Source organism: Saccopteryx bilineata, chromosome 5 (genome assembly GCF_036850765.1).
Source record: "Saccopteryx bilineata isolate mSacBil1 chromosome 5, mSacBil1_pri_phased_curated, whole genome shotgun sequence".
Taxonomy (NCBI): Eukaryota; Metazoa; Chordata; class Mammalia; order Chiroptera; family Emballonuridae; genus Saccopteryx; species Saccopteryx bilineata.
In genome coordinates this window covers 70,768,097-70,782,666 of record NC_089494.1, presented here as the reverse complement: position 1 = coordinate 70,782,666, position 14,570 = coordinate 70,768,097, and the positions used below count along the sequence as shown (strand labels likewise).

The 14,570-nt window shown below is 37.3% G+C and overlaps 1 protein-coding gene across 2 annotated transcripts in view; it reads right to left on the bottom strand.

Moving 5' to 3' along the window:
* The window catches only part of TTC21B (tetratricopeptide repeat domain 21B), an 87,576-nt gene that overhangs the window by 34,657 nt on the left and 38,349 nt on the right, over positions 1-14,570 (bottom strand). For both annotated transcript variants that reach the window (XM_066280726.1, XM_066280727.1), the window contains 6 exons: positions 12,342-12,566; positions 9,884-10,122; positions 7,534-7,606; positions 6,810-6,920; positions 5,440-5,575; positions 698-804 (listed from right to left, as the gene is read on the bottom strand). In XM_066280726.1, coding sequence (XP_066136823.1) covers positions 698-804; positions 5,440-5,575; positions 6,810-6,920; positions 7,534-7,606; positions 9,884-10,122; positions 12,342-12,566 — 891 coding nt within the window. The remainder of the gene's footprint in view (positions 1-697; positions 805-5,439; positions 5,576-6,809; positions 6,921-7,533; positions 7,607-9,883; positions 10,123-12,341; positions 12,567-14,570) is intronic.

Here is a 14,570-nt window from a genome sequence, read left to right as displayed (position 1 = left end):
GTTCGAAACCCCTAGGTTGCCAGCTTAAGCACGGGCTTATCAGGTTTGAGCATGGGCTCACCAGCTTGAGCGCAGGGTTGCCAGGCTGAGTGTGGCTGGAGCCGCCCCTTACCCCACCATCAAGGCATATATGAGAAAGCAATCGATGAACAACTAAGGTGTCGCAACAATCAGTTGATGCTTCTCATCTCTCTCCCTTCCTGCCTGTCTGTCCTTGTCTGTCCCCCTACTTCTCTCACCAAAAAAAAAAAGTTATCAGCCAACTAAAAAATTAAGAAATCATCCAAAAACATCAGCTACTTAGGAAATAATTTAAAGGAAAAATGTGTAAGAAAGACTCCTACAATGACAATCACAAAACACTGAAAGAAATTACAGAATATATAAATAAAGGAAGGAAAATAAAAGTTCAGTTGACCACCTAGGACACCAGTTATGTGACTTTACACAAGTTTTTAAACCAAGTTTCCTCAGCTGTAAAACAGGATGAAAAAGATCAACTTCCCTATTTGTTGTAATAATTAGAAATTATACTGGTATTTGACCAGTGTAATTGATAGGCATTCAATCATTTCTGTTTTGACTTATTTTCTGTAATTGGTGGGTCAAAAGATATTGTTTTACTCTTGATGTGTGGAAATTTCCCTTTGCACACAGGTCTCACCCCACAACCACACTCATAACTAAATGCACTTACCTGCTGTAATGAAGTGACTGCATCACCAGGTCTCTCCATTTTACTATAAACTTTTGCTAGAAGAACTTGAGAACGTCCATCCTCCATTAGAGCTGACAGTTCATTGACTTTGAAAGAATTGAATACATTGGGGGAAAACATTAATTTAAGTAAATGTTCACATCTTCAGTTTTAAAACTGATCTTTAGAAAGAATGATTTTCAAAAATAGTAAATAACGTTAAAATTTTATTCAGTGATTTGAATGAAGAATGGCCAAATTAAAAAAAAGGGATAAAAACTAGCTAGAAGAAAAGTTAAAAAACTGGATACCAACTGGAAGTTTTCCTTAAGACATATATTTAGAACTAACAATGTAACAACTCAGCTAATAATTTCAATTTTCATTAATTATATAAAAATTTCTCTTTACTGACATCATTAAAAGATTGAATATTTGCTATAGGCAATGAAGAAATAACAGCTGCTTTTAAATACAGGTATTTGATAGGCAGTAAAGCATAGTCATTAAGAATACTGACTTGGATGACAATCAGTCTAGTTTCAAACTTAGGCTTCATTACTTACTAGCTATTTAACCTTAAACAAGGTTCTTAACCACTGTGTGCCTCTTCCATCTGTGAAGACGGGAAATAATAGCACCTACCTATCTTATAGAGTTGTCATAAAGTCTTTAAAGTTAGTAAGTATGAAATCACATATGCAAAGCAATTAAAATAAAGTCTGGTATGTGGTAAGTGCAATTTATGTATTTGCTTTTTACTTTGTGATCTAAGAGCAATAAAAGAACTCTAGATAATTAACAGAAATGTTTCATCCACCATTTATCAAGTGCATGCTCTATGCTGCAATCTGTTTGAAGTAGTTCATATATATATTTGTGTGTGTGTGTGTGTGTGTGTGTGTGTGAGAGAGAGAGAGAGAGAGAGAGAGAGACAGAGACAGACAGGAAGGGAGATGAGAAGCACCAACTCATAGTTGCGGCACTTTAGTTGTTCATTGATTGCTTTCTCATATGTGCCTTGACAGGAGGATTCTAGCCGAGCTAGTGACCCCTTACTCAAGCCAGAGACCTTTGGGCTCAAGCCAGCGACCATAGAGTCATGTCTATGATCCCATGCTCAAACTAGTCATCTCGGGATTTTGAACCATTGTTCTCAGCATTCCAGGCCAACGGTCTATCCACTGAGCACCATCTGGTCTGTGGTTTATATAAATTAATTATTTTAAATCTCAACCTGAGAGGCAGGTTTTGCTCTAAAACTCTGGGGGACACAAGAAACAAGGAGGCTGTAACCTGCTGAGAAAGGTCAAAGGAGCTACAGCATGCTCATGTGAAGGGCCTCACAAGCCACTGTGAAGTCTTTGGTTTAACTCTGAGGGAAATGGAACACCCAGGGAGCTTGAAAAGACATAATCAGACTTACATGGTTTAAAAGGCTTAACGGTGCTGCTAGGCTGAAAAAGGCTGTAGCAGCAGGTATAGGGGGTGAGTATGAAAACAGGGAGACCAGCTGGGAGGTCTCTGTCCTAATCCACTTAAGGAATGATGGTGGCTTGGACAAGGGTAAAAGCAATGGAAACAGCGAGACACAGTAAGAAAAGAATATATTTGGAAAGTAGAGTTGTGAAGGTTTCCTACTGGCAAGAAGGGTGAAAGCAAGGATTCTAGTTCTTAGCAACTCCAATGAAGGATGAAGTTATGGAGAGGAAGACTGCATGTTGAACACATGTGAGGAAGCAGATGAAGAATTTGGTTTCAGACATGCTAACATTCAGATGTCTATTAGAATGCAAGTACTGCTATTTATCAGCTAGGTGAAATTGGGTAGGTACATCAACAAAACTGAGTCTTAGCTTGCTAACTTAAAAAAGGGGAAAATTATATTTGCAACAAAAACCAATATGAGCCTAAATGAAATAAAATATAGTGAAACACACACAAAGGCATTTACATACACAATAAGGTATGTTCAGCAAATACTTATTATTTATATTACTTAAGTGTTATATATTTACTCCTGTGAAAATAAAACATGCTACTTGACTCTCTCTTCCCCTACAACCTTTACAAAAACCCTCTGTAGTGTTTTAAGCAGGGTCTGAAAAACTGATGTAAATATTTTTATGGCACTAATGACACTTTATATAAGTGCATTCAAAATTAGAATTTGAGCACCAACTTCATCAAAGCTAAATTAAAAGACCATTTTGGAAATGTTAGAAAACTTAAAGAGGGCTTGCCGTATCATGTATCCAAACATATTTTATTTTACTTTTTATTTTTTTAGCAAGAGAGAGAGAGAAAGTAGAAGAGATAAGAAGCATCAACTCGTATTTGTGGCACTTCAGTTGTTCACTGATTGCTTCTCATATATGCCTTGACTGGGGGGGGGGCTTCAGCTGAGCCAGTGACCCCTGACATAAGCCAACAACCTTGGGCTCAAGCCAGTGACTCTGGGCTCAAGCCAGCAACCATGGAGTTATGTCTACGATTCTAAACTGAAGCCAGCAACTCTGTGATCAAGCCAGTTAGCCTACACTCAAGCCAGATAAACCCGTGCTCAAGCCAGTGACAGAGTTTTTGAACCTAGGTCCTCAGTGTTCCAGGTTGGCCCTCTATCCACTGCACCAGCACCTGGTCAGGCCAAACATATTTTTAAGCTACAGTGAACATAGTGTTTATTGGCAAAAGGAAGAAAATAACTCAGTGTAACAAAGCAAAGAGTCTAAGAATCAGTCATATATAAAAAATAATTTATTGTATGATAAAGATAGTATTTCAATAACGCACTGAATTGGTTATCTATATGGGAAACTATATAGTTTATAAGAATTGTTATATAGATTCAAGTTCTCCATTATAAATATTAAAAATACAGCAATTCCAGAAAAATATAAGGAAATATTTTTTATAATGTTAGGATCATGTAAGCTTTCTGAGCAAGGAATTCAGAAGTCAAAAACAAGAAAAGACTGGCAGATATTATATATAGTTAAATATTCTATTTGACAAAGGAAATGAGAAATGTGGTAAAGAAATGACAGCACGGAAGAAAATATTGGCAACATGAATAATAGGTGATAGATCAATAAATAATAGGTAAAGATTAAAGACAAAGGATATGAACTAAAAATTTCTAGAAATACTATCTATACACATAAAAATGATGCCTAAACTTATCAGTACACAAAAGTGCAAGTTTAAGTTTTCTTCTATAATTCTACATTATGTTGTGACAATTATAGCCTTTAGAAAGAACAATGCAGCAATATTCAATTCTAGGAAGTATAGTGGTATAAAAATAAGAACTCTGTCTCAGTATTGTTTCCAACTTTTTAACAATTTCAATATCTACGAACAGTCAACTCACCAAATAAAGTATGATGTTGAAGTACAATAAAATACCTATGCCAAAAAAAGATAAGAGCTGATATTTGCCAATGTGGATAGAAGCTATTAAATGAAAAGTGCAAGCCACAGAACTGTAGGTGTAATATGATCTCATTTTGGTAGGAAAAAGGTGGTATGTGTTATTGTGTGAGAGGGGCAGGGAGACATAGGAGCAGGGAGACTGATCAGAATGATACACAAGTTATTAAACATGGTTTTCTCTGGGGGGGGGGAGGACACAACTTTCATTCCCTTCTTTACTCTTTCAATTCTGGCAATGAGCAAACACTAGATTTTAGTAAAAATAAAGATCTTTAAAAAGTAAATTTGTATAAACTTGTAAGAAGGCAATTTGACAGTATCCAATTAAAAATTTTAAAGGAAATAGCTTTGAATTTCATCACCCCCATCATCCTTTTTAAAAAAAAAATGTTTATTTTATTGATTTAGAAAGCAAGGAAGAGAGGAAGAGAGAGAGAGAAAGAAAGAGAGACAAGAACAGCAATCTGTTCCTGTGTGTGCCCTGATTGGGGATTGAACCTGTAACCTCTGTACTTCAGGGCAATGCTCTAATCAACTGAGCCATCTGGTCAGGGCTCCAATTAAATTTCAAATGCATATACTCTTTGACTTAGTATCTTGCTCTTTATAAGCAAGTGTACATCGACAAATGAGATCTAAGGACTCTCACTGTAACGTGAATTATAATATCAAAGAACTGAAAAATTAATATGCAATAATTGGGGGAAAGTTAAATAATTTGTGGATTCATATAATATGATGTCAATAGTAGAAAGAATGATATAAATGTGCTAACATCAAACTCTATGACATATTGTATTGAAAATTGCAGAATAAGAACAATATATTTTGAAAAGGAAAATTATGCATATTACAGTTATATATTTACATAAAGATAAAATATATATTAAAACACAAAAATGGTTACTTGTAGGGAGGTAGTCTGGAAACAGGGCAAGTCGAGTTCACTTTAGAAAACGGAGCCTTACACATTATTTTTTTATAGTGAATATTTTTAAAAAGCTTATAAAAATATTTACTTATTTAAACACCAGAGATAGTTGCAATTAAAAACAAAACAAACAAAAAAGGTCCCTTTACATCATTTTGGAAAGTAAAATATCTTTCTATAACACAGTTAACTGTTTCATAAATCTGTTAATAGATTTTTCAAGTATTTTATTTTAGTAGAGCGACATTCTGATCAATGAAATAACTAACTTCACATATAAAATTCTGGGACTATAAACACACACTCCTATAATATAAAAATAAAATAAATTAGGTATATCAGGTAAACATTTTTTCAAATCAGGAAGACTTCATACCAGGTTCATGAGCCAGCGCATGTTGAAGAACTTTTTCTGCTTTGTCATAATATTTCATTTTTAATAAAAGCTCAGCCAGGTCATAGCAAAGGTAATTTTGTCCACTTTTCAGTGCGGCTTCATAGTAAATGACTGCCTAAACACAATTCATTTTAGTTTGAGAAAGAAGGCAATGAGAATAGCATTCAAGCATAGTTTACACACAGATTTAAAACATATAAATAATTAAAAATAACCAAGAAGTTTAGTCATGTACCTGTACAATCAGTTAAGTATGCCATTTTCTCTTTCTTTCTTCCTTTCCCTCTTCCCTCCTCTCTTCTCCTCTCTTCTCCCCTCCCCTCCCCCTCCCTCCCCTCCTTCCTCCCTCCCCCCTCTCCCTCTCCCTCTCTTCTTTTCATGACAGAGACAGAGAGAGGGACAGATAGGGATAGACAGGAAGGGAAAGGGATGAGAAGCATCAATTCTTCATTGTGGCACCTTAGTTGTTCATTGATTGCTTTCTCATATGTGCCTTGATGGGGGGCGGGGGGGGGGGCAGAGGAGCTACAGCAGAGAGTAAAGTAACCTCTTGCTCACGCCAGTGACCTTGAGCTCAAGCCAGCAACTTGGACTTCAACCCAGTGACATCTGGGCTCAAGCAAGCGACCTTGGGCTTCAAGCCAGCGACCATGAGGTCATGTCTATGAGCCCATGCTCAAGCCGGATGAGCCCGCACTCAAGCTGGCAACCTCGGGGTTTTGAACCTGGGTCCTCTGTTTCCCAGTCCAATGCTTTATTTACTGAGCCACTGCCTGGTCAGGCTAAGTATGCCATTTTCCTTAGAGAATCAAGCATCACACAAGGCAACAAGCATTTCTGAATTAGTGGCTAAAAAAAAGTGCTTGGTGGAATTCTTCTTACTAGTTTTATTCAAAAACCAGTAAACTTTACTGAATGCAAATACTTTGCTAGCTCTTGTATCTATGTTCAACTGTTGCCAGGAATAGAGAAAATATATAACAACTAAAGAATCAATTTCTTCTAGAAAAAAAAAAAACTAACCCTAAAAACACATGCTTACCAAAATTCATTTAACAGAAAGAACATCTACTATGCTGTGTCATATAATGAAAGACACGTTAACAATAGCAAGTTTATACTAACTGATTTAAGAATAAGTATTTAGGCGCAAGATGAAGCCTGGGGTAAAGTTTAGTTCAGTCTTTGTAAAATACAGTGAACAAGCCATGTGAGGTATGAGAAAGCCTTTAGCACAAATTTCAGTTTATAACCAGCAAGATACAAACAGTACTTGCTCAAAGTCACTTATAGAGTCGAGTTTGAAAAGTGTGATCTAATAGATTTATTTTAAATTACAAAGTACTAACCTTTGAATAGTTATGAGTTTTCACAAGTGCTTTCCCAATTTTGCTTGCCAGTGTTCCATCTTTTGGGTTTTGATTTAATGCTTGCTCATATGCTACTATAGCTTCTTCGGGCTAATGACAGATACAAAAAAATAGGCAGTAAACAAACAGCTTGGTTGATTCCACTAATGGTAACATTTATATAATTAAGTTCTTCATTTGGAATATGTAGTAAGATTAATAAAGCACATATTTAAGTATAGTAACCTTAATTAATTTCAGAGATGATAGTCACTGGCATAGGTATAACCAATCAGTATAACCCTGCCCATGTTAACTGTTCCCTGTCTTCATAAATAATAATGTGAGAACTAAAAGATGGCTTCTTAAAGTCATTTAAAAAATGACTGGCAGTCACTATAAGTCAGATAAAGAGTCAGAGGACTGCTTTGAAGAAAACACCATCATAATAGCCAACAGTTCTCTTCATCCTTCTGTTTAAAGGAGACACTGACCTTACTTCTGATATCATCTCTATTATACTGATAGTATTGAATCATTGGGTCTCAATTTGAAAAATGAAGGTTTTTTTTTATTGTAATGGTTTTCCCTTTTCATTGTGATTACAAAATCTTTAAATATTAAGTAAACATTATTAAAAAAAACCAAATTCCTTTTAGCAGAATGTTATACTAATCATACAAAATTTTTTTAAATCTAAGTTCAGTAGCATCAGAATATTTACCTCTTGAATATTCATATATGCATCTCCAAGGAGAAGAAAAGAATGCGTACTGGGCATTCTTTCAGCAATTTCTCTGGAAATCAGACCAACTTTGTTTAGTATAGTGAACACAAATATCTCCTTCTAAACCTGCGGAAGGTAAGCTCATTTATTTCAATTAACCAACAGCCTTCAGAATACCTTCTACATATCCACCAGTGTAATATTGTGAAGAAAAAACAAACAAAAAATGCTTATACCCACATGAAGACTGCTTATGCTAGATCAATCATTTTTTTCATTCAATCTTCGCATTTTCTGAAATATGAGAAATGAGTACAGGGGGATAAATTCTATCCAGGAATATATCTTCTGTTCTGTTTCATTTTAAAATGACATGGGAGTAAAGGTACCAAAAAATGATGCAGGGACACGGGCTTCAGGGACTACTTACTGTCCTATGTGTCGGGAACTCTGATATTCATGGCATTAATCATGTGCTGAAATGAGTCACCTTAAAAAATATACAATCTTCTACTTCAATATTTGCTGTTTATGTTTTACCTGCCAAAATTCAACTGCTAAAGATAAAAATACCAAAGTTTCTCATAATAATGTGACTGTCTTTAACATACAGTATCTCACTTAATTGGTCAAAAAGTCTATGAGAAAGAGAAGTATTCTGATTTTATAGATGATGCTGAGTTTATGTCTATAGTTTACGTGTCAAATTTACCCAAAACAAAAACCTATGCTTTTAATTGTTGTACTATACTGCACGTAAGCAAATGAACCCTATTTGAAAATATTTTCATATCATTAGAGATGACAGTTAATGCTGATCTTTAGAAAACATCCTAGAAAATATGACACAGGAACATCCATCTACACAGGGAGAGCTACTCAGTTTCATCGAATCACTCAGCATCCACAAAGGTTCTGAGCACGTTTCTGAACGGTAATATTTACATAATACAGAGAAACCAATTTGACTTAATTCCTGAGCATTTTACTATGATCTCAAGAGATAAAAATGTTAATCTCTAAAGTAAGTAAACAGAAGAGTGAAAGCAATCTCTGTATATGCATGTGTGTGCATATATATGTCCGTGTGTGTGTGTGTGTGTGTGTATGTTGTGTATCCCAATAACTCCTAAGGGCATCAGACTATAACTTTTTAAGTCTGTCCTTTCACCAAGAAAAATTTGAGACCCATACCTTAGTGTGGTATATACAAAGCCATAATTTTCTTTTGTTACAGCTATTACATTAAGAATTAAGCATCTAGCCCCTGAATTATTGTTGCAGTACACAATTTTTTCTTCTTCTTCTTTTTTTAGCAACAGACAGACAGGAAGGGAGAGAGATGAGAAGTATCAAGTCATAGTTTTGGCACTTTTAGTTATTCATTGATTGTTTTCTTGACTGGGAAGCTCCAGCCGAAACAGTGACCCCCACACACAAGCCAGCAACTTTGGGCTCAAGCCAACAACTTTGGGCTTCAAGTCAGTGACTATGAGGTCATGTCTATGATCCTACGCTCAAGCCAGTGACCCTGTGCTCAACCTGATGAGTCTGTGCTCAAGCTGGCGACACAGGGGTTTCAAACCTGGGTCCTCAGTGACCTAGGTCAATGCTTTATTCACGGTGTCTCCATCAAGTCAGGTCAAAATTTTCTTAATTTTTAAAATACAGGAGGTCCTTGGGTTATGACAGTATCAACATATGACATTTCAAGTTTACAATGCTCATTCCCATAAAAACTTAAAAAAAATTGAGACATGTTTCAGCTTACGCTGTTAGCATCCTACATATGGACTATGTGGGCAAACAAGTGTGGATGTGCGTGGAGGAAGAATATGCAGCACATTGTACAGTACAGTTTATTTATGTCCTTTTTCTTTTTCTGTGGCTTAGTTGTCTTTTTAGGTTCTAGATTGTGATTTTACAACTGTGTAGGATAGGGAACTGACTTAGGCTAGGGTTTCAACTTAACACCAAAATTCGGGTTAAGTCACTCTTGTAGGAATGGAACTGTGTCATAACCCGAGGACCACTGTACATGTAACTGCTATTCTTTTCTTTCCTAAACAGGGAGATTCAGTGTCTAAAAATAGCATCTGATGAGGGAGGAGAGCTGAGAAACTACAGTAAGCTACAGGGTGAAGTCATCATAACTACTATGATTTATGTTTTAGGGAGAGTGAGTAACTTGGTTAAAGTGATGGTGGCTGGTGGCAGGAGAAGGAAACAAGAACACGAAGCAAGGATTGATCCATAAAGCAGTTAAAAGAAAAGTAAAACATAAATTTGGGGATTAATTTTAGTAGGTAAATGAATCAAAATATAATGAGCCAAAATAATAATTTACCTATAACAAGTGATATATAACATTTTCTCTTTTCTATGATTCAGGTATATCTCTGCCATTTTTTCTTTGGCCTCTATGAAATAAGGCTGTTCGGATGTAACATTCCGAAGCATGTTTAGAGCCTGCTCAGTGTCTCCTTGGGCTAGAGCAAGGTCTGCATTAGCAATAGTAACACGCAACTCTTCAGATGTCCCAGAAAATTCATGGATGGCATCTTGTAACACTTTTGCTGCCTCATGCTGTAAGGATGAAATTAAGATAACATTCAAAATATTCAACAAGTTACACTAAAAATGAAGATTTTCTACTAAAATAGAATGAACAATAAATGCCAGCCCAATTATGATATTCATGAAATACTGATGGATTTTTGAAATGCACAAAAATTTAAAACTCAGAAACCAATTCAGATGACATTATAAACATCTATTAGCTGAAAAGTGTTTTTATAACTGAGACAACAGCAGTTGCTACACAAGAGTCACCATTACTGTAATTTAGTAATACTTTGCACCCGGTATTGTATTAACCTATGTCATTCTCACAAAAAAAATCTGTAAGGTAGTTACTTTTTTTTTTTTTTTTTTTTTTTGGTGACAGAGAGTGGGAAGATAGGGACAGACAGGGAGGGAGAGAGATGAGAAGCATCAATTCTTTGTTGCAGCACTTCAGTTGTTCATTGATTGCTTTCTCATATGTGCCTTGATCAGGGGCTACAGCAGACAGTGATCCCTTGCTCAAGCCAGCGACCTTGGGCTCAAGCTGGTGAGCCTGTTCAAACAAGATGAGCTCGCGCTCAAGCTGGCGACCTCAGGGTTTCAAACCTTGGTTTTCCACATCCCAGTCCGACACTCAATCCACTGAGCCACTGCTTGGTCAGGCGGTAGTTACTATTCTTATCCCTGCCTTGCAGTAAGCAAACTGATATTTAGAAAGTTAACAAATGATAGAACCAGTTCTCAAACTCAGGCAGATTGGCTTCAAAGCCATGGTCATTACAGCCTCATCAGTAATATAGGATCTGGTCCAGTCACACTGTACCCAATGGCTCTTCATTAAGTAGCAGACTACTTTATTCCCTATACTAGAACATCATTTTTATTGTACCTCAGGTGAATATATGACCTCATTTTCAAATTTGTATCTCAATAAATCTAAAATGTCATTTAAGATCCATCCCAACTTCAGAGACTACAAAAAATTCGTATTTCAGAAATATAAAAACGTGAAAAAAATAGTATGTCTTAGAATCAACTATAGTAGAACTGGTTCTCCTTATTTAAATGTACTTTATGTTTTAACTATGAATGAAATAGAAATTGAGATATGGCAAGTATCTAGACACAACATTCTTCCCAGCCACTAAAATATGAAAGTAATGATGAGCAACTGCTATAGTCCAAAAAACAGGTATCAATGACATTGTTTTCCATTTTCTTTTTTTTTTTTTTTTTTTTTTTTTCATTTTTCTGAAGCTGGAAACAGGGAGAGACAGTCAGACAGACTCCCGCATGCGCCCGACCGGGATCCACCCGGCACGCCCACCAGGGGGGGCGCTCTGCCCACCTGGGGGCGATGCTCTGCCCATCCTGGGCATCGCCATGTTGTGACCAGAGCCACTCTAGCGCCTGAGGCAGAGGCCACAGAGCCATCCCCAGCGCCCGGGCCATCTTTGCTCCAATGGAGCCTTGGCTGCGGGAGGGGAAGGGAGAGACAGAGAGGAAAGCGCGGCGGAGGGGTGGAGAAGCAAATGAGCGCTTCTCCTGTGTGCCCTGGCCAGGAATCGAACCCGGGTCCTCCACATGCTAGGCCGACGCTCTACCGCTGAGCCAACCGGCCAGGGCCTCCATTTTCTTGAATTCTGAATTAGCCATTATCTACCTATCCATCCACCTACTCATGTATCCATCCATCCATATTATTATTTTTAAGTATTTGATTTTATGACTGTCCTATGAGTTTATCAAAGCTGTTACTCATCCAGTGGTTTGTTTTCTCAACTATTAGAATTTCAGGTTGGTACTTTGATTTTATTTTGATAGTACTTGTGTGTACATTGTGTTTGTGTCTGTGAATCCTTTCAGCAATTCACAGAATTATAACTATATTATATTATTGCTTTTCATGGTAGCCAAGGTAATCACACATATTATTATATCTTAATATATTTTATAATGTATGTTACATTATATTGTTATTTACATTATGTTATGTTACCATATACTATGCTAGCCAATCTACACTGATCACTGATACTCAATGTCTTCCAAGTGCAAACTATGTTTAATTTCAGGGGCTTGCAGAAAGTACATAATTTGGTGAAAAGAAATGAGAAAGAAATTTGGTTAAGGAAATAATTTTAGCTTTTTCATTTCCTACTAATATATGTATCTCTGTGTGTGTGTATACTCGAATAAAAAAGTTCAAATCTGAGCCACTGAATTAAAACTTGACCTACCTGTTCTCCATTTAAGCGGTGAACTTCTGCCAACTCAAGAAAGATTGATAAACGATGGCTTGCATCGACTTCAGTGTTTTTGAATTTTGATTTCGAGGAAGTTCCAGTTTTTCTCATTCCTGGTAAACTCATTGCCATGTGCAGAGTTTTAATTGCTTCTGCTGTTTCTCCCATTTTCTTTTGTGACTGAGCTTTTATCAAATGATATACAGGATCTTCTCTTACCTGAAAAAATAATATTCCGAAATATTTCCTTCAAGTTCTTATAACATCAACACACAATTTACAGTCTGTCACACATTAAAATAATAGGATCTTAGAGGCCTGTAATTTTATACATAGGGTCTAGTTCTGTCCTTTTATTAAGGTTGTGATTCTGTATTGTATTAAATCAAATTCAAGAAACCTTCCACTACTTACTGTCCCCCTGATGACAAACCAGTTAATTAAGTGCTTCTTCCAAGACAGAAGAGAAAATGCAAACAAAGTGCTTAAGGCTAGAAAATATATTGTAAGAAGTTTTTTGAGTTTTCAGGAAAGTATTTTCTTTAACTGAGACTTCTAGTACTGACATAAAGTTACTAGATTTCTAGAAATAAAGTATTTTCCCCTTTTCTTTATTTCTTAATTTTAAGATAAAAATTTTAGGATACTTTTGCCTGACCAGGTGTTAGCTATAATGAATAGAGCATTGGCCTGGGATGCTGAGGACCCAGGTTCAAAGCCCTGAGGTCATCGGCTTGAGCTTGGGCTCATCAGTTTGAGCACAGGGTTGCCGTTTTGAGTATGGGATCACAGCATGACCTGATGGTTGCTAGTCTGAGTCCAAGGTTGCTGCCTTGAACAGGGGGTCACAGGCTCAGTTGGAGCCCCTCCCACCCCCTCAGTCAAGGCACATATGAGAAAGCAACCAATGAAATAAGGTGCTGCACCTATGAGCGGATGCTTCTCATCTCTCTCCCTGTCTCTCTCACAAGCTGAAATAAATGAATAAATGAATAAATAAATAAATAAATATTTTACGGGATTTTAATCAAACATTCATTTTACCCTTTAGTACTATGCAGAAAAATGGCACAAAGCTTCTGTCTTTACTAGGGCTGTGTTGGCCAAATAAGTTTGTAAAATGTGTTTTTTAGGTTTGCTGCTCACTTATATTTTGCATTGGCCTGAGCAGCACCATGTGTATGTAGTCTGTGAAAGGCTGTGCTGCTTGCCCTCAGGTACTAGAATGGCGAGAGGTTGCAAATTGCTGATTACCTTCCTGCTTGGGAGGGGCCACTGCATTGTTAATATGTGCTGGAGAAGGGATTTTTTACCCAGCCTGGGTTTTGCAGGAAGAGGAGTACAGATGTGGAACTAGAGCTGAGGGGCTTTGAGAGCTCTGCTGAGGCTGGTGGGGGCCTCTGATTCCAGGAAGACCCAGAGAAAATTTTCTGGGTTGTGGAACCAGAGAATGTGTCAGGGCTTTGGAAGCTCTGAATGAGAGGGAAGTGATCTTCCCTGCCTGTTTGCTTGTCCGCCTATACGAGACTTGAATAAATGGAATGGCGGCCCTGGCTGGTTGGCTCAGTGGTAGAGCATCAGCCTGGCATGTGGAAGTCCTGGGTTCGATTCCAGGCCAGAGCACACAGAAGTGCCCATCTGCTTCTCTACCCTTCCCCCTCTCCTTTCCCTCTACCTCTCTTTTCCTCTCCTGCAGCCAAGGCTCCACTGGAGCAAAGTTGGCCTGGGTGCTAAGGACGGCTCCATGGCCTCTGCCTCAGGTACTAGAGTGGCTCCGGTTGCAACTGGAGCAATGCCCCAGACAGGCAGAGCACCACCCCCTACTGGACTTGCTCTGCCTCTCTGCTTCTCACTTCAGAAAAATACAAAAATAAATAAATAAATAAATAAACAGAATGGCCCACCATTTTTTTGGCTGTTGGTCAGATAAGTTTTTAAATATGATATATGTTTGCTCGCTTATAGTTTGCATTGATTATAGCCTAAGGCTTAGTTTTAAAACTAAGCTTTTGCCCACACCCTTGACTGATTGCATGATGTAGGGTGGTGCACTCTTATGAGGAATCCCATTATGCCTCAGATAAGTGACTTTGTATCAGAGACTTCCTTGTTTGTATATTGGATTAAAGGTTTTGATTTCTACACTATAAAATGGGGGCAAACCAGGAGCTTGCTCTCTCGGTTCCTGAGATTAGCATTAAAGGAGAAAGCAGAGAGAGGAGA